Source organism: Oreochromis niloticus, linkage group LG22, assembly GCF_001858045.2.
Source record: "Oreochromis niloticus isolate F11D_XX linkage group LG22, O_niloticus_UMD_NMBU, whole genome shotgun sequence".
In the NCBI taxonomy this organism is placed as follows: Eukaryota; Metazoa; Chordata; class Actinopteri; order Cichliformes; family Cichlidae; genus Oreochromis; species Oreochromis niloticus.
Genome location: NC_031985.2, coordinates 22,781,529 through 22,803,151, shown reverse-complemented (window position 1 = coordinate 22,803,151; position 21,623 = coordinate 22,781,529). Strand labels below are relative to the sequence as shown.

The 21,623-nt window shown below is 40.7% G+C and overlaps 1 protein-coding gene and 1 long non-coding RNA gene across 2 annotated transcripts in view; one reads left to right on the top strand and one right to left on the bottom strand.

The window, feature by feature from the left end:
• The window catches only part of LOC102082428 (uncharacterized), a 95,876-nt gene extending 89,732 nt beyond the window's left edge, over positions 1 to 6,144 (top strand). The window contains exons 3-4 of the long non-coding RNA XR_003215815.1: positions 1,992 to 2,056; positions 5,168 to 6,144. This is a non-coding gene — a long non-coding RNA (uncharacterized LOC102082428). The remainder of the gene's footprint in view (positions 1 to 1,991; positions 2,057 to 5,167) is intronic.
• Positions 3,126 to 21,216, bottom strand: poc1bl (POC1 centriolar protein homolog B (Chlamydomonas), like). The gene is made up of 11 exons (XM_003444121.5): positions 21,039 to 21,216; positions 17,751 to 18,203; positions 15,653 to 15,822; positions 14,143 to 14,332; positions 13,811 to 13,996; positions 12,236 to 12,353; positions 8,755 to 8,931; positions 7,189 to 7,320; positions 6,157 to 6,267; positions 4,804 to 4,956; positions 3,126 to 4,721 (listed from the first exon to the last, which is right to left on the bottom strand). Exons 2-11 carry the CDS (start codon positions 18,134 to 18,136, stop codon positions 4,590 to 4,592), a joined length of 1,755 nt encoding a protein of 584 aa, XP_003444169.1. The 5' UTR covers positions 18,137 to 18,203; positions 21,039 to 21,216; the 3' UTR covers positions 3,126 to 4,589.
• Positions 21,217 to 21,623: the final 407 nt, after the last annotated feature.

Here is a 21,623-nt window from a genome sequence, read left to right as displayed (position 1 = left end):
CAGGTGAGTTATTTATGTTATTTGTTATGAGGCATTATAACCCCAATATCTTATGCAGACCACTGTTTAAAATAATAATATTAATAATAAAATTTTAAAAAGATTTTCCATCAGCTGTAATGACAGTTTTTAGCACTAAGGTGACCCTAGCAAACCCAGACTCAGCTTCAAAATCGTTTATCTCTGCGTTCTTATTCATACGAGACCCCTTGTCACTCATATGAAACCGATATGAAAACTCTTGACACGAAAGATGAAATTTGACACAAAATGTATGTTTAAGCAAATTAAAATGCTAAATAATTAAGGCGATCTTTCGAGGCGAGAAGGTAATTTGAGTGGTGCACTGTTTGATCGAGTACCCATATTGTGAAAACCACAAAGAGACACGGGAAGGTAACAAGTCAGCCGGAGTGTTGTAATATACCACGGTAGACTGCCCTTGTCGTGTCTGTCAGAGACTCAACATTCATGTGAGTGCATGAATGAGGGCGTTCTCATTTAGGACGAGATGATGGATAACATTTTCCATGCAACAGATAGCCTACTGTAACAAGTGCAAATCTTAAAAAGGAAATTAAAACAATTATTAGCTGCACCTAATGTGACTGGGATTAACTCTGAACTCACCAACTGGTTCAACTTGACTGTATTGTTGATCACCCAGTAACCTCTAGGCTATTTATTCATATGCATATTTCATTTGTGTTTTACTAGGGAGGGGCAGGAGAGAAACCGGGGAAACTTGGGCCTTCACTATGTGTAGCATTATATACATTATATATATTTCTGCCTTCTAAATTTTGCAGTGATGGTAAATGGCATGATTGTTAGATAGCACTTCCCTACTCTCCTTGAGCACTCATAGCGTTTTATACAACTTCAACCAAGCACTTTTTTTGTTTTCTATCTAACATTCACACACATTCATATGCCAGTGAACACATCTAAGAACACCTTGGATTTCAGTATCTCATTCAAGGATACTTAGTACTGGAGGGATCAAACCACCAACCTTCCTGAGCTACAGCCACCCCATGTGACATCATTTTATCATGGTGTGTTCCTATAGGACTAGTGTGGATGATGTGCAATCCTCAGGCATCCTGGCTTCCTTCTCCCCCTAGGCTACTTTTAATGACTCGACATTTTAAAACATGAATTTAGTGAATAAAACTTGTCATTTCATCTGCATTTTTTGTGATCACACCTTGTTTTCAGGTCTATGACAGATCATTAATTAATCTGTCATAGACCTAATCTGTCAAAGCATCAGAGTAACTGAGCTCGATTTCATTCAGTTCATTAGAATACAATAGGAACAACCACATGAAAACAAATTGCATATAGTTCCAGTAACACAGCTTTTATCGTGCAAGATCTGTTCAGTTGAACCACACCCTTGTCAGCCTTTCACCACCACATCTTGTCATAAAAGGGAAGTGACGCAAATGCCTGTGGACCTGTGGATGAAAAAACAACATAGGAACCATGACTGAGGTTTCTAATGACTAATGCATTTTTTTTTTAAAAAAGAAAACACAGCACCCAGCTGTCACTGAACCACTAAAAGTTGCCTCTCTTTTTTTCTGTGTATGTGTGAAATATCTTTGTTGCATCCTATAGCTTTATTGTGCATATTGTGTTACCTTAACGGAGTATTCTGTTATTTTGTTTTTTTGTTTGCCTTTTTTAAATTACCACATACTTAGAATAAGTCTACTTTGGAAAGTTTTTTTTTTCTTAAGTAAGAAGGTCCAGGGATATATTAGTGATACATCAGATACTTGAATAACCAAATTTATTGCTTCTATAATTATAAGATCTGTTGGGCCATTGTAATCATTCAGCCTCTAAACATCATAAACCGTCCATACACCAATGCGGATGCTTACCAAAGATGTCCTCTGCATGCCTATGTAGAGATCCCATTCAAAATAACTTATGATTAAGGTTCCATCCATCCATGCTCTTCCGCTTATCCTTTTCAGGGTCACGGGGAGACTGGAGCCTACCTCAGCTACCAAAGGCGAGAGGCAGGATACACCCTGGACAGGTCGCCAGTCTGTCACAGGTTTCACACCCACATTCACACATATGGCAATTTAGAATGACCAATTAACCCAACCCCACTAACTAGTGATTAATGATTCTATGAATAAATGTAATTCCTGATCAGTTTTATATAATATTGAAACAAACGTGCTTTTCTTTCAAAAACAGGGACTTTTAAGTGATGCTGAACATTTCAGCCGCCGTGTGTTTCCTACCTCCTTTTTAAATTGTTCTGCTCCCTCTGTCTCGCCAAGCATTTTGCAACAGGACTCAGCAATTAGATAAAACATACATATAGTGCCAATAGTTTTTTTGGTGAAAATATAATGCAGTGGTTCTATGCTGTGTGGCAAAAAGTCGCTCCAGGAGGCAAACCTGGCTGAGTGAATACGATTTTTTAGAAAAATTAGAACAAGAAAGTTTGCCGATGGCATCTTGCTGGCCTTTCCTTTCATAAAATTCAACCTGGATCAATTTCTATTAATAACTTATAGAAATATTGGGTGTAGGCATCAACTTTTTCTCTATTCTGAATTAGGGCATGGTAGAAAATATCTGAAAACCACTAAAATAACCCAGGTAACCAATGAATATTGTATCACCCAAACTATGAAAGATAAAACCTGACATTCTCACATAATATTTCTGGATTTCATATCACATTTTGGTTTTGTTTCCACAGTCAGCAATCAAAATCCTTCTCTCTCACCTGCCATTAGCAGTCAGTACTAATTTGCTACCAGTAGGTGGTGCCAAATTATTATGAATGCTGCAGTCCATGAGTGCAGGGGTGAGCTGCGTGGATTACAGGCAGTAGCTTTTCAGTCTTTGGTTGTTCAAATATGAAATGCATGTTGTCGCTTAAACCATGACAACAACAACAACAACAACAACAACAACAAAAAATACACATCCACACCTACTGTAGTTGCAGCAGCTCACGCTTTTCTCCTTTTGCTACACCTGGCATTCCATATAACGGAAAAACAAACAAACAAACTTCTTCCTCATTCCTGACAGTTTAACTGTGCATTGTGCTGTTTGTGCAGGCGAGTAAAACAAATGGCAGGTGTGTTTGTGGTTAGTCTTTTATTCTTTCAATCATCCCAGCAGTCATTTTATTTAGAAAAATCCTTCCCCATCCCCAACAGTCCAAGATCTTCTTCATATCAAGTAATCAACTTCCCTTTTGCCTCATCAGTAGTTTTTACTGGTCCCTTTAACCAAGCATTATTTACAAAGCTAACACGCAAAAGGAGTCATCTCACAATTTATCAACTAGTTTGAATATCACATATTCATAAATTCAAATTGTCATTGAGACCAAATGTAATTCAGTGGGAATGATTAACAAAAAAAAGCTATTCACCAGTCATTTTACCAACAGTTTCACTGAATCTCTTGGTCCTTTGATCCCAGTAGAAACACTAATGTGGTCTTGAGTGGAAAAAAAGAAGAAAAAAAACCTAACAGGAGTGTTTTTGATGCAGTTTCAAGTACAGCTTACACACAAGACTCTTAAGAAAACTGGCACAGAGCTGCTCCCTTTAAGGATTCTTGTGACTAAACAAAAACAGGCTCTAGTGAGTGTTGTTTGTAGTTTTATAGAATTGAAAATGCTCTAAATAAATATGATAAGCGCTGGCACATTTCATTTCGGCACGCACAGGTTTGTGAGGGATGACAGGTTTTCAAAAGCAAAGTGATAGATGGGTTTAGAGGGTATTCTTAATTTAACACAACAGGGGAGAATAGATCACAACGTTCGTGTCAACTCAAACCATCTGAGGCAAAATACACTTTAATAAATACTTCCAATCTCATTCATAAGTTATTCTGCCACGAAACTAGCTCCACAGACAAAAGCTAGAATTGAGAGGCAGTCTAGTATGACCACAGCTCCTTCCTCTCACATGATGGAGCATGTTAGGAAGCAGCGGGTTTGGGGCAAAACGCTGCCGACGTTACATTCCTAATCCATCATTTTCCAGCAGCCTGTTTTTCACAATTTTTTTTAAACAAGTATGAGGACTTAATAAAAACAATCAATATTAATCGCACTTTAAGGCAATATTCTATAGTGCAACATGATTTTCCGATCAAGAAACTGGCTTTAATCTCTTTGAAGGCACTGCGTCATGTGCTACACATCTCGCTGCTTTCAAGTTGTTGCAAAACCCCGAGACGGCAATGACACTTCAGGTGTGCTGTGTACTCCACTCTGGCTGTAGAGGCACTTGGATGAAAGCAACAAAAAAAAGTCTTAAATTCAGCTGGTGCTCTTTAAAAAAAGACCTCTCCTCTGTAGGTATTCACAAAGGTTTAAAAGCACTGGACTGGGTGAGTCATTGGCTTAAAGTGACTTTCTCCAACACCTCTTTTTTTCCTTTTTTTTTTCCCCATTTCCATTCAGTGCAGACTTGAAAAGTAACAGAAATGGGAGCAGCGGGGGTCATACCTCCGCTACAGTATTTGCACCGTGGTCATGGAAGGCCACTTAAGGTTCCCTGCAACTATCTTGCTTCCTCCCGCCGCTACCACTCAAACTTCCACTGCTGGGTTTTGTCCCCTGGGACACAGGGCCTCATCTGGGCATCCGTGCGGCCCGTCGTTGTGCGGTAGGCTGTCACGCACATGTCTGAGTGTGGATGATAGATGGTCCTGTCCTGAAAGGTTGGAAGTTGAAAGCGTGGAGTCAGTTTACAGGAAAATGTGAACCTGTGGCACGTACATTCATGAGTCCCTTACCTCTTTGAACTCCCAGATGAGACTGGGAGGTCTGACTTCCTCATCACGAGGGCAGTGCCTCATTCCGATGGAGGTCTGTCCTTCCAGTACTTCGGCACACAGCTCTGTCACAGAGTTGAAACGGATCTCCTTTTGAGATGTGTATTCAAAGTACTGGAGAGAGAAAGAGAGAGTTATTTGGCCATTTTTCTCCATTTACAGTTAAAATGTATTTCTTTGACACAAGCTTGTATTCACACATTTCTCTGAAAAGAAGCAGAGACTAAGAGATTAAAACTTTTCCTTCTTCTTTCTTCTGCTACATCTGTCTTCTGTTTAGAAAGCCAATTAGTGCAGTTTGGTATTTTTTTTTCTTACCCACTAGGATTACAGGATGTTTTACTCTGCTGTGGCGCCACAGCTATAAATGCACTATATGTTGCATCGGCGAGTGTGTCGAGGGATCTCATCAGCAAAGACGGGGCCTTGGCCCTTTCAATCAAGCAGACATGAGCGCAAACCCGACTCTTCCCCTCTGGTGTCATTTCAACAACCTGGCCCGGTGGGACAAAAGATGCGACGCTCCCTGTGCTACCCTTTAAGCGGAGGGTCAGGTAATCAATCTTTATACTTCCCCATCCTTTTCTCCACATCTCATACATCTTTCAGTTGCACTGGGGCCCGTTATGGTTGTTTCTAATAAAAGACTTACTCGGGGTCCACTGTCTCTGGCTTCAAACTTATTTATCCAGGCTGTGCCATTCATTCTGCCCGTGAGGCTCATGTATCTTTTAAATGGAACGTGGTTCTTATGTGGGCCAGGGAAGGGGGCAGGAGGGAGGTGGTGAAGGGCCCTCAGGTTTTTGTTTCACCGAGAAGCCATTCAAACATTGATTTTCAGTCACACATGGCGCTTTTTGTGACTGAGGACACCTGATGCGGTGCATCAATGGGGTAATCAGAGATAACAGCCAGGTTGAAGATCCACAGAAAGAAGTTCTGCCTATTGTCTGACTCCAACATTAAAAATACATCCTCGCAGACAAATAATCTGGTGCTTTCTAAACCAGCCGTTACTAGAACTGGAAGTCAATCCAATAGATTTTAAAAAAGAAAAAAAGCACCTGCGATTCAAGTGCACCTTTTTTTTCCAGCTATGTGGGGATGCAATACCACATTCAGTTTTCCATTCATTACATTCAAGTCATGTTGGACACACCAGCAGAGAGTAATTTTCTGGTGTGAATCAACAGTGGCAGCTTGTTTTAGGGGTTAGCAGAAAGTCTTGACATTTCAAGATATATCTCCCACAGGGGCCACGAGAAGCTGTGGGATTGTGTCAAGAAAGAATAAACACTGAAATGCCTGACGTACCTGGTTGCCTCCTTGGCCATGGCAGCCGAAAAGAGAAAGCTGGGAACCTGTGGGACTGTGCTCTGGAGCGTTGTAGTCAAGGCACTCTGAATGTATTCCTGAGCTACGCACCTGGCAGGAGGAGAACAGTAAATATCAATAACAAGTGAAATGCGGCAGTGTTTATCGATTCCTGTGAGCACTCTTATTTTTTGGGGGGGAATTATTCTTTGCTGGCAGGTTAGACTTTAAAGCAACGTAGGATGCAACACCCCTAAAGATGGTGGATTCAGTCATCTGATTAAATCATTAAATGACGGTATATCACCAGGAAGCGAAAACAAATTGATCCTTGCCATTTTGCTAATTTTCCACATCAGCACACATATATTAATCAATATGAAATAAAACTTACTTTCGCCCAGTTTCATAAGAAAAAGCCCATTTTTCTTTGTCTGAATAATGCTGTTCTTTCAGGTTTTGTTGCCGTGTACCTGTACTGTGGGTGTGCATGCAAATTTTAGACAGTTCTGACAGCAGAACATTTGAGATTTTGGACGATGCCCTTGCTGTAGCATTTGACTTCACAGCTGTCACTGGGAAATGTGTGTCGACGTGGACAGGTGGTGGATTTTTGGACATTATAACTAAAGAAGAAATCTTTGAGGGAATTTTCTTTTTCACTTCAGAAAAAAACTGAGACATTGCTGTGGCTAAAATGTAATTATTTTAAAATCCAACACTGAGCCAAGGGCAATTTTTCTGTGAAGCATTTTACAGCAGGAGACTTCACCAGATGTCTGAATTAGAAAGGTCTTGAGCCCAGTCAAATGGATTTCAAAGCCTTCCCACTTTCAACAGGGTTTTCTCATATCATGTCTCAACCTAATACTTTTGTTTCACACTTGAATGATGAATGAAGACACAGCCGCATTGCTGTCTTTTATAAATCACAACCAGATCTGCCATCAGCCCAAAAGATAAATAATTAATCTTGCACAAATGGGATCAATAACAGAATTCAGACACAGCATCTGAAAGGGAGACACTTACAGCCCCGTGCCAGCCCTCCCTGTCCTCGGGTACATGTAGCTCAGGGTAGATATTCTTCAGATACCATTCAAAGCTGTTGCATTTCAGCTTCTCCCTCAAAAGTAGCCGCTCTGAAATATTCCCATATTTCTCCTGTGAAGCAACCACACACTGTATGAGTCACTGCTGTGGGTGAAAAAGCTGGTTATATTTAGGAGAGTTTATTAAGAATGTACATTTATGGACAGTATCACTTTATTTACACATTGCAGCTATATTTTAATCATTAGAGTACGCACACTTTTCTTTAAATAACTATTATATTTTTTAAATATACACTGTATGGACAAAATACTGGGTCACTAATACATTACACCTACAGGAGCTACTGGAAACCGTGCAATGAAGTTTCCTGTGCAGGTTTTCTGTAGATGTTAATGCCAGAGCGTGTTTGGAGCTCAGCAGAGCATGAGTGATTTTTTTAAGCAATTTTGGAGCATTTTTAGGCTTTATTAGCCTTACAGTATATGTCTGTTCAACATTGTGAGTTAAACTGTTGCCCAGAGCCCATTACTTTTGTCCATACAATTTACATAAGATTTTTGACAATATAATTGATGGGTGTTTTTACAAAGGACACAGTTAGACTTTTAAAGCAAATATTTACATCCTGGATATGAGAGGTGAATCCGGCTCCTGTAGCTCCAAAAATCGAGTTCAAATAAGAATCCCAGGAAGCCAACTAGCATGTGATTGCCAACAGTACATGTTTTAAATAGCTGTGTTTGCTAAGGCGTGAACTCTACCCTAGGACTCTAGACTTATTCCTTTGGCATGTTTGAGGATAGGTTATAACAAGACCACCTAACACGCACACTAAACTAATTCAGTCATAAGAATCCTGATCTATCAAATGTTTCCTCTTCCTTTGTGAATCCTTACTGCATTGTGTTCCCAACCTCCAAATTAACAACAAAAAAACATTTAAAATAAATGAACAAAAAAACAACTTAAAACAATAATTCCTTATAAAAAAAAATACATTATAACAGCTGTTCTTTCTTTAGAAAAGTGTAAAAAAAAGTTGGAACATTAAATCAACATGATTAAACGTATTCAATGAAATTATATAACTCATTAATCAAACTAGTCACACGTCTATCGCTCTATAGCTGCATGAAAAATTATGACAGCAACGTAATAGACTTGGAGCTGATGATCTTGGTCTGTGCTGTGTTCAATCTCCCCTGACCAGGTAATTTATTGTTTGATCAAAGATCCCTGACATTAATAATGCACTTTTTTTCAGATAGTTGAAACTGAGATACATGAATCTTTGATGGTGCCCAATACTCAGAACCTGAGAGGCACAGCACTCACACCATACACACACATGTGAACACCCTCAGTACCTTAATACAGCTAACCCAGTCAGGCAGATACTCATCTTATATCCACACCTACAGGGAGCAGTTATATAAATCATCTAAATCTGAAACAAAAGATAAACTATTCTGTTTACTGTCTAAACATGGTGCCGGATAGTGTGACAACATATCAATGCATGACACATGCAAAGTGTCTTACCTTTCTGGCTGGAGGGTTCCTGTTGTAGAAGTGCTTTTTGTAAGAGTCCATCCAGACCTCTGCAGCTCGGACAGTATTCTGGAGGAAGTTAGGCCGCGCGTAAGGGGCTTTTTTAGGGAACACATGTCCCACGTGCGAGCAGGGATGAATCTCCAGGCTGCCCCCACACTGCCACACCTAAGGGTGGCAAATATTTAAGTAAGTAAAGTAAAATGTATTTTCATAGCACCTTTCTATATAACAACTGTGGCACAACAACAATCAAGAAATTAAAAAAATACAAATATTAAAACACAAACTCTGAGTCCACAGATCTCAAATGTTAATGTTAACGCATTCCAAGTGAAGTTTCTACAATATGTTAATGTGCTCATAACACGAGTAAAAAACAAACACAATCACATTTCCAGGATTGTGTTTGTCAGGAAAAAGAAGATCAAGTACAAAGATGGCTGCTGACCAGCCCAAGCACAAACGGTGTGTAAACTGGGCTGAAAGGAAATAGCGATGGGGTGAGTGCCCCTCTCCCCTGATGCTTCTAATTCTTTTTATTTTGTATTCCTCTCTCTCATGCAAGTATATTTATCTGGTATTTAAACATAGATGAGTGTAAATGCTCTCAGTATTCATGGGTTACCACACCTATCTTTGAACTCAGCCTTACACACATGTCAGGCGACTGCATTTTACATGCTTGTGTTACTTTTCTCTTTTCCCTAATTTATGTCTTCTCTGCCCTTCATCGTCCTGCCTGCGACCTGGAAATTAATCTCAGTACGCCTTGTCGAAGGACGCCTCAAATCCTACAGGAAAGGAAGGAAGACAGACAAGACAGGAGGGTTGCTGGAGGAGCTATAATCAAGAATGCACAAGTGTTTTCTTTGCTGGAGTATTTGTACCTTCATGTATAAAAAACAAACAAAAAAAACACGCTACACAGGTAGAATATGTAAACAATAGTAGGAAGAGACACTTCCAAACAGCCAGTCTTTTTTTATTCATACATTTTTTTCAGTGGATGATCAAACAGTCTGCCCTTCACTTCTTATGTGTGTGCATGTGATTAAAATGAGCAATATTGCAAATTTAATCAAAAGTAGCCGGTAACATAAAACATCATGAACACTGTTACACCTGCGGTCATAAAAATGCAGCAGTGGTTGAGCTATAACAAAACAATTTACGACCCAGCTTTGCCACATCTTGGATTAAACTGACATTGATTTAAAATGAGGCTCCAAGGCAAGGATGTCTCATATTGTTAAAACACCTGTTGCTCAGCTCCTTGATCCTCGTGTCCTTTCCTCACCTCCTCCCCTCACATCTTTAGTGGGAAGGATTAAGATGCAAGGAAAAGGAGTCGAGAATGTAAAATTTGAGTAATGGGAAACGGAAATACCTGTCCACAGGCAGACGTATAAACATTTATCAAAGGTGCATGTGAAGGTTGTTTCCACTGCTCAGGATTTTTCCAAAACAACATTTTGCAATTATGATCTCACACACACCAACTTTCCGACACAGACAGACTCACAAGGCAAAAACATTACCAGCTTCACCTCACTGCTGGTAAACGATTATAGACCATATGGAGACAGTCCAGATGAGAGAGGGGAGGGTTGGGGGATTACTAACACTTGGCCCACCTACTTCCTGCACATTTGACCTGATGGACCTCACCCATCTTCAATCTCGCCCTTACACACCTGTGTAAGTTTTTCTTTTGGGGGGGACTGCATCGTGAACAATTGATCTTTTTCCCAGCAGCCACTCTGACATGAAATCGTGGGCAAAGACAGCTGTTACTAATCGCCTTAATGAGGGCTCAGCACTGAAACAGATCAGAACCGTCGTGACTGCAGTAGTAACACCTGTGTTTGACTACTACTTTTTGTCAAATGTCTGCTGTGAAACAAGTCTATTGTGGTGTTCTCGTTTTGACAAATCTGTCCATAGATTTACACATAAACACCTGCCAAAGTGCTTGAAATTGCTCCAAAACCATGTTTTAGTCCGGAAGCAGTGATAGTCCAGAAAGTAGCGTGTGGTAACGTCAATGGCCCAAAGCTACTGACTGTGCACAATTTTCCATCAAATATTACAACATGGTGATTCAGCTTCTTAAGATTATTTTTTAAGTCCTTATATTATAGGAACAGCTTGAGAGAGACAGGTCATGGGGAAAAAAACAGAGGTGGTGGTAAGACGCACAGCTGCTGGTATAAGTTGGTGTAAGGTTGGTGCACTGGGCGTGTGCTATATCCGTAAGCTGTTGTTCGCCACACAATGATTCTGTTTAACTTTATGTGTATCGGTCCCCCTTGTCTTGATGTTCCTTTTAAACAAAGATTACAAAACATGATCTACTACAGGTATTATCTGAATGAAGAAACAGTCTAAACTGTGCTTTATCAATGTTACCACAAAGGTTCAGCCCATACTTTCATGAGTCATACAGCTGCATTTCTAATAGAACCTACACAGACAATATCTTTTTACCTTACATTAATGGCTGGATCTTTCACCATTGATCAAACAAAAGATTAACATCCTTAAAGAAATGGTCTGGTACTTATTTAGTGTTTTTCTAAGTCTTATTAACCATTTGCCCACACATTCACCTAAGTGCTTTTTTAATACTCGGGCGCTTTTAACCTAACATTCCCACACTCGCACTCTGCATTGGGGTTCAGTTTCTTCCCTAAAGATACTCTGACATGAAGGTTGGAGGTGCCAGAGCTCAAAATATTGACCTTGTGATTAGTAAATGACCCACTCTACCTCCTCCTATACAAGGCAAAACCATTATCATATGTCCATAGGCAAACAGCTAATGCGAGACAGTCCTTTCCATCTTAATTCAGAAAGCATTTTACGCCACACCACTATTTTTCAGCACTCCAAAAAAAGAGACCTAGAAACCAATTCACTAAACATAAATTATGTATGGGGAAAAGTCCCAGTGAGAGGCATTTTTGTTTCCACATGCATAACATATCACTCAGCTGAACAGCCCATTCTTCTTCACAATGCAGCCAAATACACACTATAAATCATACACACACAATTTACATTCCCTAATCTTGCATCCTCCTGCTTAAAATCTGTGCCAGCTTGATTGACGCCAGCAAGTGAAAAGCGACACCAACATTCCAACAAGGTATCAGCCAATATAAGGGTGCAGTTTCACATACCCTGGCTGACTGTGATCTGACACTGACTCACGCCAACTATGCACCAGCGTGCACAGGATAAACATTTTCCAACTAAATTTAATGATCTTTCTCTCTGCTCTCTATCGCAGTAAAAAAAGCTGAGTAAAGATATGGTTTGTCTGGACCTGGTAACAAAGCAAGTCAGATTAGTGAGTCTTTCGCAAAATGTTTTAAAAGAACCACTCAGGTCTAATATCGATTAAGTGGCCCTGTGGGGGCAAAGCAGACACTTCACTGTGATTCTGAGTGATGGAAAATTAACTCACCCTGAAAGAGAGCTCCAGGTTTTCTCCTCCCCACACATCCATGCCCATGTCATACGTGCCCAGATACTCAAAGTAGGCTTTGCTAACAGCAAATAATCCCCCAGCCATAGTAGGAGACCTGTGAGAATACAAGGAAAACAAGATCATTTTATCATGGCCATGTTCAATCCCATTACACAGAGAAACTCAGCGATTCCCTCTGAGCAAGCAGTTGGCGATAGTGGGGAGAGAAAAAAAAAACCCTCCTTCAACAGGAAGAAGCTAAGAAAAAAAAGGCTCTGAAACAAAAATTACAGAAAGGGACAGAAAAAACGGTGACAGGGAGAAAAATAACGCAAATTATGGAACAGAAGATACAACGTTACTGAAATGTAACAGTGTCATACAAGTGAACATCGGTATGTAACCTTTCACCCAATGAATCCAATCATACTTGCAGAGACTGACATATGGATGGTTTAGGGTTTCCTAGCAAACTATAAGGTTTAAAACACCTTAAAAGTGGAGCTAGTGCCGGTCTCTGAATTAAATAGGGAGCTGGTTCCCCAGGAAAGAGGTTTATAGTCAAAGGCTCTAACAACCACAAGTAAACCTGCCCTCTGGAAGCAAAGTGCTCTACTGGGATAATATGGTACCACTGTCATTAAGATATGGTGGGGTTTTGGTTCATTAAAGGCTTTATGTGTGAGGAGTATGCCAATGAGGAAGCCAATGACAATAAGATAATTTGGGAGATAGACTTTTTACTTAGAAGTGAAAAAAAAAAGAAGAAGCTATAATTCAGTCCATAAGTTTCTAGATAATGACGGGATTTTTGTAATTTTTGTAATTGCAGACTTTCAACTTTTATTCAGTTGTTTTAACAAAACTAACTACATTAACTGTTTAGGAAACTGTGCACGCGAGACAGACTGGAAACTGATGAATACAAACTAAACTGTCCTGGTGAGGCTCCTTTAATATCAATGTTCTTTTACTTGTATTAAAATGTTGTGTCAGTGGTGTCAAATGCAGCAAAGAGATGGGGGGACGAGAATATAGACAAGTTGATTAACTGAGGCTATGAGAAAATGATAAGGTAGCAGGAAGCATAATGGATTTCCCAGTGTTTTAAAGATCAGTCACACAGTGAGGATTTCTCCTGGCTCAAAATGGGCATTTGGGGGATGACTATGAATACAAACACTACTGGTCTCAATAAAGTTAAAACAGTCTCTGTTACCTCACTTAACAGCGGTCTATCTAGTTTCATATTACTCTGGCCATTCAGTATTGTATGTTAACCTTGAGTAAATGAAATCCTACTTTAAAAAAACAACCATGATGTTTTTTCTTTGGGGGAAAGACAAAACATCTTTTGGGGAAGCAATATTGCTGGGCAAACACTAAAAATTTGGGGGGTTTAATAAAAGTACAATTTAATAAGCAAGGAAAAAGTAATAAAGTACGCAAAGGGAGAAATTAGTAATGAAAGGTAGATTACGCTTCGTGAGAGCAGATCTCTTCACTGACATGTGTCAAGCTGATAAAGTAATCTCTCATGAGAGTAGGCCTTGGGAAGTATCATACTGTTACCTGATGGGGTCAATGCGAGACTTGCGCCTCTTGCGTTCCATTTCAGGGACAGAGTGCCACTGAAAGGTGAGTCTCCAGTCAAATCCTCCGATCATTGGCTCATCTGTTTGCATGTAAAACTCAAAGGTGTTCCAGTCGATGGTGTCGATCACAGGGCACACGATGGTACTCGCATTCTCAGAAATCCTAAGAGACCATAACAAGGCAGAAAGGAGGGTAGCGGGAAAAAATGAAAAGAAGGGTGGAAGAAAAGTTGATTCAATGTGAGTCTTAAAGCTTAAAAACAATTTCTTCCTTTTTTGGTTAAGGTTGTTAAAAATTTATTTAGGCACCTTTCCAACAGAGGCTCAATCCAGCCAGGAACGCACTCACAGTGACAGTCAAGAAATGTCAGCACGTCACCGGTGGCATATGTGGCACCAATGAGACGTGCACGAACCAGCCCCTCCCTTTTGTTGGTGCGGATAAGACGCACACGTTGCAGATCACTGATGTAGTCGGCTAGTTTGGATTTCAGGTAGCCTATTTTTTATAATGCACACAGAAACACAAAGAAACCATGAAATCAAATGATTTCGTATTAAAACAAATGGACAGACACACAGCTACTCATATATTTATGGATTATGAAGTGAAATGTTCATCAGCTCTTGACACAAAAAAAAAATCATCTTATCACCAACTTATTACTCCTTCATTTGTGTTTTATTGGCTGCTCACCATGTGTCATTACCTACAGAGCTGCATACTTGTCCCTGATAATTTGGGAAATACCAGCACCCTGTTTTATTGTGCATTTATCATGTTTATTCAGTCAACGCTGGTATCAAAAATAGTAGTCGGTGATTCATGCAGTTTTAAACACACGTCAACACTAAAACTTGATACGCTAGATCCAGTTTAGCCAGCTTTAAAGGGGAAAGCTGTCACTCCTCCAGCAACCGGCTGTCTGGTTTAGGAGTGGCATGTCTAACGTTCCAATTGGTCAGAGTGGCTGGAGCAAAGGAAATGATGTCACTGCAACTCAGTGCTCACTGAGGTCATTTTTATGGTGTAATGTCTCTGATCCGCACAGACTAGACTTGCTGTGACCAAATACTAATTCCATTAAGACAGACAGACATCAAGCAGCTCCTATATCCAGTTTCTGAGGTGAAGTAGTATAGTTAGAGTCAGCACGAGTCAGCAGACAGCAGACAATCCATTTACTGATGAAAACTGCAAGATGTGACTGAAAGCACCCCAAAAGCCAGGGGGCAGACGCAGAGTGTAGACTGTTTTGCTACTGTTGTGCTGTTCCTGAGGTCCAAATGTTTCTGCTAAAGTTCCTGACTCGCTTACAAAGACACTGGCTAAAGATTTATATTGCTTTGTTCTTAAATGAAAAAATAACAAAATTTACTGGAAACAAACTCTCACAATCACAATTTTAAACACAACTTTTTTTAAATTTAATTACCTGGCCAAGTTTTAATTTCTTATCCTTCCTGAGCAGATTTATCTGCTCCGGGAATCTTGTCAGGACAGGAAATGTGTCAGGACTTGTTTCAGAGGACTGTTTTTTTCCCTAATTGCTCTTATTCAAAGGCATTCACTATTCATCCCACTATAGACAGCATCTTTATTTCTATATATAGCAGGCTCCTTCTTGAATCATCTTTTGTACTTTGTCACTGTGCTAAAATCAAAGCGGCACGCAAATGAGGTTTGCTTCAACTGGTTTAGTAAACTAGGCCGAGACTGTCAGTCATCTTTGCTGCACAGCTCGTAGGGCAACTTTTTGCCCATTTTACTTGTACAGAGACAAAATTACACACGGATGGAATGCATGGCATGCCAAACCTCGGTCACTGAAGTCATCGACGAGGATAATCTCTTTCAAGAGGATGGCAGGCGTGGTTTCCAGCACACTGTGAATAGTCCTCAGCAGGGTGGACCAGGCCTCGTTGTAGAAGGCTATGATCACAGAGGTGGTAGGTAAATGTCGGTAGTCAAACTTCTTACTTCGGCATCTGAGGCATGCAAGTGTGTTTGTGTGGGTGGAGGGAGAGACAGAGTTGACACAAGCTTTAGTGTACTGTATTTTCATGGAGACACAACAGCACTCTAAATGAACTCATACAAGCATGAAATTATTTTTCATCTGGCCAGAGCAGGCTCAGCGACAAGTGTGGCAGGAGGAGGTTTCTGGTCCTAATCCAGATGGCACTCATTAAAACAATAAAGAGAACCAGAAATATGGATGGGGGCGGGGAGCGAATTACACCAATGAGCAACATACCACAGCAGCGCTCTAGGAGAGATGACAGGGGGGGTGAAAAAAAAAAGAAAGAAAAATTGGGACCAAACAGAGAGCGAAGAGAAATACTGAAAAATCAAAAGCTGGAAACTGGAGAACGAGAGAGCAAAATATGACACAGAAAGGCAGGAGAAACACGAAAAACAAAAAGGGTACGCTCAAGACTGTGAAAGCACAAAATTGGCACAGATTTTTAGCAATTTTGTAGCCAGAGTTCCAATTTACAAATATGACATTGCTGGAAGTGAGTTGGACACAACAAATCAAATGAGCTACTTCGCCCTCCCCTCAGAAGCACTGTGTTTATAGTGCTGCAGTTTCATCACAAGAGAGCCTAAAGCTAATCCGCTAAAAAAAAAAACGCCTGCTGGAGGAAACTGGAAAATAGTAATGGACTAGGTGCAGAACTACAACAAACATATACACCACTTCAAAATGAATAAACCTGGGAGGACATGACCCATTTGCTTACAGATTTACAAGCCCTGAAGCCAAACAGAAAGACTAGCGCATCTGGAGCAGTCTGACAAGAAGAATGAGAATTTACTGTTCTCAGATCTCACCGAGTGTAATAACAGCCAGTCGTGGCCATAATTTAGTCCTACGGCATGTTATCTGACAAGCAGCGGAAGTATATCAGCTGACATAACAACAAAACAAGTGCATAAATATATAATATGTTCATACAGAAAACACCCAGAGCACTGCTGTATCCTGTGTCACATCTGCACTCGTCAAAATGTCCCTCTGCCACTGCTAAGGCCCACGTCACCCATCGTTACAAGGAGTTCATCTCTAGACAAACTACTGCAAGGAGTGCTATTATAGTGAGGTGTGAAAAGGATATGTCATGGTTTAACATTATTTCTGAAAAGGAGCAGGGTGTTACTTTCAGCCACTGAGACATTTTCCTCCACCCGGCGAGAGCATCTTTGTGTGTGGGTGTCCCAATGGTGACAGGGGTTACTCCGGTTACACCTAGGTGACCCATGAGACTCATTTTTCCAGCTCCAGTTTAAATAACATTTAGCTTGGGGTGTTCAATGAGCGTAAAGAGAACAATTGTATTTAGCTGTGATTGCAAATTTGATGCTAAAAATTATCTATAATGCTTTACAAATATACTCCAGGGCATTTAAAACAAACACACAGCCTTTACACAATCGAATGACGGTTCTCACCAAGTTGATGCTGATGCAACATCTGGGTTTCATTAGCATGAGAGGCTGTAAGCAAAGAGACAAAAGGCCAAAGGGCCGAAGGAGAAACTGCTAATAAAAGACATCACACGGTGTATTTCAGCTGCTGACAACAACCGAGGATGAAATGAATCAATTCAGGCGAAAGCCTCTTATAACAACTTCACCAAGCCCTGCATTGGATCACACGAGCCTTCATGCTTGTCTTTAACTGTCAGTGAAAACGTGATTCCAGTAAAGAGTTCAACTTAATCTCTACTTAATATTTGTCACCGTTGTAGCACTGAAGGTGCTCCAGGCAATATTCAAGGCCTCGTGTATTAGCAAGGAAAATAGAAAGCATTAAAAAAAAACAATTTAAGTGACTTTTCTCTCGACTGGTTGTCAGACACCATCACTCAGTAAGTAACTAATGGATTATTCTTGTTTTTTCTGTACTCACTCTTTCATCCTGTGGTCCTGGATGTGCCGATGGAGGGAGATCTTGTCACTGACATAAATATTGATGGCGTAGCGCTCCACGCTGTCCTGCTCCTGCTTCTTTTCTTCAGGGCTCAGGTTGAGGTGTGTGGCCCGGCCCCACTCCCCTGGTGCATTGTTGTCTGGTTGTGGTTTAATGTACAGAGGCCTAGCCAGCTGCTCATCATTCCTACTCTCCTCTGAGACCAGCTGTCGTGCCTTAAGATTTTGGTCTTTAACTTCATCCTCCACAGAGGAAGAGAAAGGGAAAGAGGAGCGCGCCAACAGCAGATAGCCAAGCCACAGCACCCACAGGAGGAAACCAGCCTTGGCCAGCAAGCCCAGCTTTCGAGAAAAACGCCCCCTCATGACAGGAACCACCAAGGAGGGACAGTGACAGGCTGAGCTTCAGGGTGCCCTTACAGGACACAAGCCTCTGGAGGAAAGAAAGAAACAGACAAAAGGTTATAATCACAGACATTTTATGTCACATGTTAAAGCAAAGCACAGAAGGAGACGACTGAGAAACACCGCTGACAGAAACAGACTATCAGAACTCATCTCAACAAAGCTATCCCATTAGATAAGGCTTAATCAAGTAAGAACCCAAGCTCTTAATCTAAACACTTACATCCAAGAAAGATCGTATCTACTTCTAAATGCACAAGTGCCCTGAGGACACCGCTCCCATTGACCAGACCAGTGGTAATCAACGCCGACATCATAAATATGCTTGCATGCTCAGGGCCACATTAAGATGCTCATTAAATACAAATTGCAAAGATGGAAGAGGCTAAATTATGGCTCACACGGCAGTGTGCTGAATAAATTAAGTCTGTGATGCACTCCAACGAGAGATATGTCAGCCTGATAAAATTAATTAAAACTGAGCTGTTTTATTCCCAGTGAATCGCACTGAGTCTTACCGGAAATGTTTCTCACATCTGTGCCTCATATACAGTCAGATTTTTTTTCCCCTAAATCCAAAAGTTATATCAAATCTTTTAAACTTTCAGCATTTTATAATTTTCCTTCCTTTTCATTTTTGAATACCCTAAACATATATGACACATATTTGCAGCAAAGCAGAAAACACATACTTAAAGACAGTGGTCAAACAGCCAGGTTTAAGCATGCCTTTTGTTTAGATTTGGGTTTAATTCATTGTTAACTTGGAAACCTTTTAAAAGACTTGATTTTTTAAGAATCTAGTCTTTTGAAGGATTTCTCATTTTAAGGCTTGTGTTCTCTTCCACTCAGCCAAAATTGGAGGCTGATTGGAAGAAACCTTAAAAAATTAAAACAAAAAAGATTGGAATAGGAAAAAAACATTATTTTTTGGATTTTTTAAAAATAGGATTTGCCCGGGTTTATCGGTACATAAAGACAGCAGTTTCGACATTTGCATTGGCTTAGCCTGCCAAAAGCTACGAGAAGCCTGTGGTAAAAACAGACCACTTAGCTATGTTGACACTGATCTGGATGTAATCACATAATTGTGTTGCATTAATATTAGAGCAGGGTGCCATTTGCCATAGTGCCAGCTAATGTCAGACAGGCTTAGTGGCAATAATGATTCACACACACACATACAGTCCCACATGCCACAGCAGGGCTTCTCCTTCCTCACAGCACAGCCTAATGATGGTTATTTCCAACTTTTACCAAAAGAAAAATGCAAATTATGAGAAAAGCTTGGCTTAAAATGGCCTTTGAGGAAACGCTTTAAAAGCAAATAGAAAAATCAAAGAGTGCACGCATCCGCAGTGCAGAGTAAAAAAGAAACTCAATTGCCAATGGGAGTCCTTCAAGGCAGCAGCGCAGCCCTTTCACTCCAGTCTGGGCTGTGGCCAGAGAACTCTGGACTCCTGAGGTTTCAAAATGGAGACGCCTGCAAACAAAACCCCCTTTTATTAGCAGTCCATCACACCTTCCACTCTCTCTGAATCTGATAGCCTTACTCAGGGCAGCTGCTTGGATCAAGCAGGATGGGGGCAGAGGGCTAAGATGCAACATTAATCCTGACCTGCTTTTTAGTCATGAAACAAAAACACACAAAAAGAAGGGAGTTGAGGGATAACATTGGTTTCCTGGGGTGCATTTTCTGCTGCATGTCCATCCCAGAGAGCAGTGAAAGGATGCGTCAATAGCTGATAAAATAAGGCTCTATGTTAGAGTCACTTAAAATTCTGATGTCATGAAGCCCCAATTTCTCTCAACGGTCAGCCTGGAATGAACACTATGTACTGCATACATTGCACGCCTCATTTCCTTGTCAACCAGTCCAGAAAGGACAAATAGCTGTAAATGGTGTAATATCCAAGAGGCACTAGCTGAACAGGTTACACAAACAATGCTTGACAAAGCAAAGCAACTCTTCCCCACCAACCGACTGCCTCTATTTCATTTTAAGAAGACAGGGATCACTGACTCATCTGAGCAACACAAACAGCTCTCAGCTGCACTCTGTGTATATGGTACTGACAGATAGTAGTCTGGGTGGGACGAGTGATGATGGCAGGCTTAATTTAACTGTTGTCTCTGACACACAAACAAACCCAAACACACTTGAAACACACTTTAAAACAACGCTCCCCCTCCTCGCTTTATTAAAGCTGATAGGTGCTCCAAATGAAAGCAAAAGTAAATCTCGAGTAAACCCCTAACACTGCCATCTCTCTCCCTACGGCCTAGCTGATGATCAAACTTTTATCTTAATTTGTATTTATGAGGAAAGGGGAGCTTTGAGGAAAAGAGAAATAGCAGTGGAGAGAGCGCCTGTCTCGAGTGAAAGCTGCAGTCGTAACACGCAAGTTCAGCAACAGGTCTCCGGATCTGTCAAACTAAATCAGTGTTTGGCTCCTAACTAGTCGTACAGTCAGCAGAGAGAGCAAAAGGCTCCGCTGACCCCCCCTGGATGAAGGTCGCATTAAACACACGCATAGCACAGCAGCAGCAGCGCGCGCGTGTGTGTGTGTGTGAATGTGTGTGTGGGAAGAATAATCTCAACTTTCTACAAAGCCTCCACTTGAATTAGCAGCTACTAGAGGCTAAATGACAACCTCTTCCTACTTTCAAAGAAAGTCCGCATTAGTTGAGCTGCCAAAGTTTTTTAACCGCGGTGAGTTTAATTACTGCTAAACGAGTGAGAAGCGCAAATAGATTTTCTCGACATCGTCAACAGACAAACTGTACTTTGAACTTGATGACACATTGTAGCTGGGAGAGCATTTCTGTGAAGAAAGACGAGGTTAGCTTCTGTTGAGTTTACCTTCGCAACAAGTTACATGTCTCGGAGTTACTTCGAGAGAGTTGAGGCCGTTGTCTGTCAGCCTGGCTGCGGTCTTCTCACACTCAAACCTCTGGCTTGCAGATGTCAGCATACCCACATCCTTTCCTCCACACTAGGTTTCTGACCTCTGTCAAGACAACTGAAAAACTACAGCGTTTCCGCCGTAACCTTTCAAAATAAAAGTCCAACAATGACAGGAGTTTAACAATAAGTATACATAGGAATAAAACATTTAAAAAAAACATCTTTATATGTACAGAAGTATATCTTTATATATGGTATCATTATCCATTAATGCACGTTACATAAACGTCTATGTGTATTTTTTCAGTAACTTAAATTATTCAATGAATAATACACGTAATTGTTCGTTTAAGCTAGCGATACGGTACCCAATGGTTTGCACTGATGTGTGTTGTTTACAATATATTTTTACTTCTTATTAACTTCCTCATACAAAAACGGGGGGAGGGGGGGATGGTTGGTACTTCCGGTGTTGTTAGCAACGTCTTCAGTTAAATTGACGAAGTACTTCATGCTAGCCTGTTAGCTATTCATTTCCCT

Excerpts from the sequence above, each read along its gene's own strand:
- poc1bl (XM_003444121.5), bottom strand. The coding sequence starts at position 18,136 with ATGAGGGGGCGTTTTTCTCGAAAGCTGGGCTTGCTGGCCAAGGCTGGT. Across the intron at positions 13,997-14,142 it reads ATTGAGCCTCTGTTGGAAAG|GATTTCTGAGAATGCGAGTA; the intron begins GTGCCTAAATAA and ends ATGGTCTCTTAG. Across the intron at positions 4,722-4,803 it reads TCATCTGGGAGTTCAAAGAG|GACAGGACCATCTATCATCC; the intron begins GTAAGGGACTCA and ends CCAACCTTTCAG.